The sequence below is a fragment of the Monoraphidium neglectum genome (assembly GCF_000611645.1).
Source record: "Monoraphidium neglectum strain SAG 48.87 unplaced genomic scaffold scaffold01247, whole genome shotgun sequence".
NCBI lineage: Eukaryota > Viridiplantae > Chlorophyta > Chlorophyceae > Sphaeropleales > Selenastraceae > Monoraphidium > Monoraphidium neglectum.
The window spans coordinates 10981-12900 of NW_014012381.1; the positions used below are offsets into that span (position 1 = coordinate 10981).

The 1920-nt window shown below is 58.9% G+C and overlaps 1 protein-coding gene across 1 annotated transcript; it reads left to right on the top strand.

Annotated features, from left to right (window-relative positions):
* Nucleotides 1-941: 941 nt before the first annotated feature.
* Nucleotides 942-1342, top strand: MNEG_7174 (hypothetical protein; the record flags this gene model as incomplete). The annotated part of the gene is made up of 1 exon (XM_014044355.1): nt 942-1342. A coding segment is annotated over one exon (401 nt), but the record flags the coding sequence as incomplete, so codon positions are not given.
* Between the last annotated feature and the right edge of the window lie 578 nt (nt 1343-1920).

The following is a 1920-nucleotide window of genomic DNA, read 5'->3' on the forward strand; positions in this document are numbered from 1 at the left end:
GCGCCAATGCGAGCTGGCTGCCATTTGCTCTCCCTGGCCAGAATGGCAGACAGCCCTATCACAAGTGCTGGAATCATAACACGCCGCTTGATTCATAGAAAGGATTAACCGTTGGATAACTGTATTGCGTGCGTGATTGCAGAGGCATACGCACTCATGGAGACGTTGCTGACATGGCAGTAGACCCGCAAGGAGCGGCTTCGCGCGGAGATCTGGACAGGAACTTAACAATATCCATCAAGGCTGCAACAGTTACAGCTTTGCTGTCCAGCCGACATGCGTCTTTAATGGGACGGCAAGCCTGGCCTGGGCTGCCCTGGAGGCATTTCGCAGTATCAGGTTTACGATCGGATTGACAGATGATGAGTAACATCGCAAACAGGTGACAAGACTGACTACCCAATACTCCCAGCCGGACCTTTGAGACTGCTAGGTGTGAGAGTCGTGCCTGGCATTCATTGATAGCGGAACCCGTGTGCTGCCAGATGTGTGCCACCGTGATACAGTACCACGGTATATGACATGCAGAGACAGGAAGAACACATACAAGAGAGGGAAAACTTGTTCATAAGAAGTCACAGAAGCAGTGGTCCGCGCTTCGTGTGTCCATCAGTAGGGATGACTGAATGACACAGCAGCAGAGTAGGGCGCTTGGCAGGCAGCGGCTGACAGCGGCCAGCGCCTACTCAGCTACAGTACATCACAACGGCATTTTCCCCAGCTCAAAGCTCTCACAAGAGCTGTTGCAAATCAAAACTTATTCCATACCGTCAATGTCACTGAAAGTACAGCTTGCAGAGCAACTAGGTTATCATACCGTATCATACTGTAGAGATCGCAGATCGCACGCGCGCTTTCGAAATTGAAGCTGTCGTCAAAACTCGCCAGCAAACTGTCGCTCGGTGGCCCTCAAGGCCCAGCTCACTTCAAAGTCACCAGGCATGCCTCCTAAGCAGCGCCGGAAGCGTCAGGCGCTGCCGCAGCTGCGCAGCTTGGCGGAGCTGCCTTCACCGCTGTTGGGGCACATCGCCGGCAGCCTAGAAGAGCCGAAAGATCGCAACGCGCTGCGCGCGACGTGCCGCCAGCTGCGGCTTGCTGTCTGCGGCACCGCAAAAGAGGTGTTCTTCGCGCTTGACGAAGCCAAGGCAGACGGCGGCACGGGTGGCGGCGCCGCGGGCATGCACCATTTCGCTTCAAACTGCAGCCTTTGGCTGCATGTCGAAGCCCTGCGGCTGGGCGGCATCAAGCAGGTCCGGCACCCGTACCCCCATGCCGCGTGGTACGGGGGCCTGCGTGCGCAGCACGCCGCCGCAACTGTGGACCTTATCACGAGCGTATCGAAGTGAGTCCAGGGTGGGCTCTGGGCAGGGAGGCGGCGCATGCGCGCAGGCATGCCCCGCAGTGTGGCACCATCAGGCAGAGCAGCAAGGTGGTGATATTCCAGGCGGCCATGGCAGCAGGGAGTCGACTTTGCTCTGGCGATTCGCGGAAACGCATGCACGAAGCCGGCTGCTGTCCCATGCCTCCCTGCGCATGCAACGGGGTCGTCAACGCCATGCAACGCCCTGCTGGTGTGTTCCTTGCCGGTGCCCCAACTGCATGCTGGTGCCCACACATCCGGTCTTGGGGGACGCGCGCTGCTCCCTGCATGCATGCATGCACGCAGGCACTGCCTCAACCTCCAGCGGCTGCATGCCAGGGTCATCGATTCCAACATGGGCGCTCTGATGGCGTCTTGCCTGGGCACGTGCGCAGCCGGAAGCCATGGGTTTTCACGCCTCGCGTCCCTGACACTCGTGTTCGACGACAGCATCATCAGCAAACACCCACAGCTGCTGACGCCGCTGGGCCGGCTGACTGCGCTCACCAGCCTCGTGATGGCCAACGCCTGCATCGATGACAATTGGTGGGTGGCCCTTC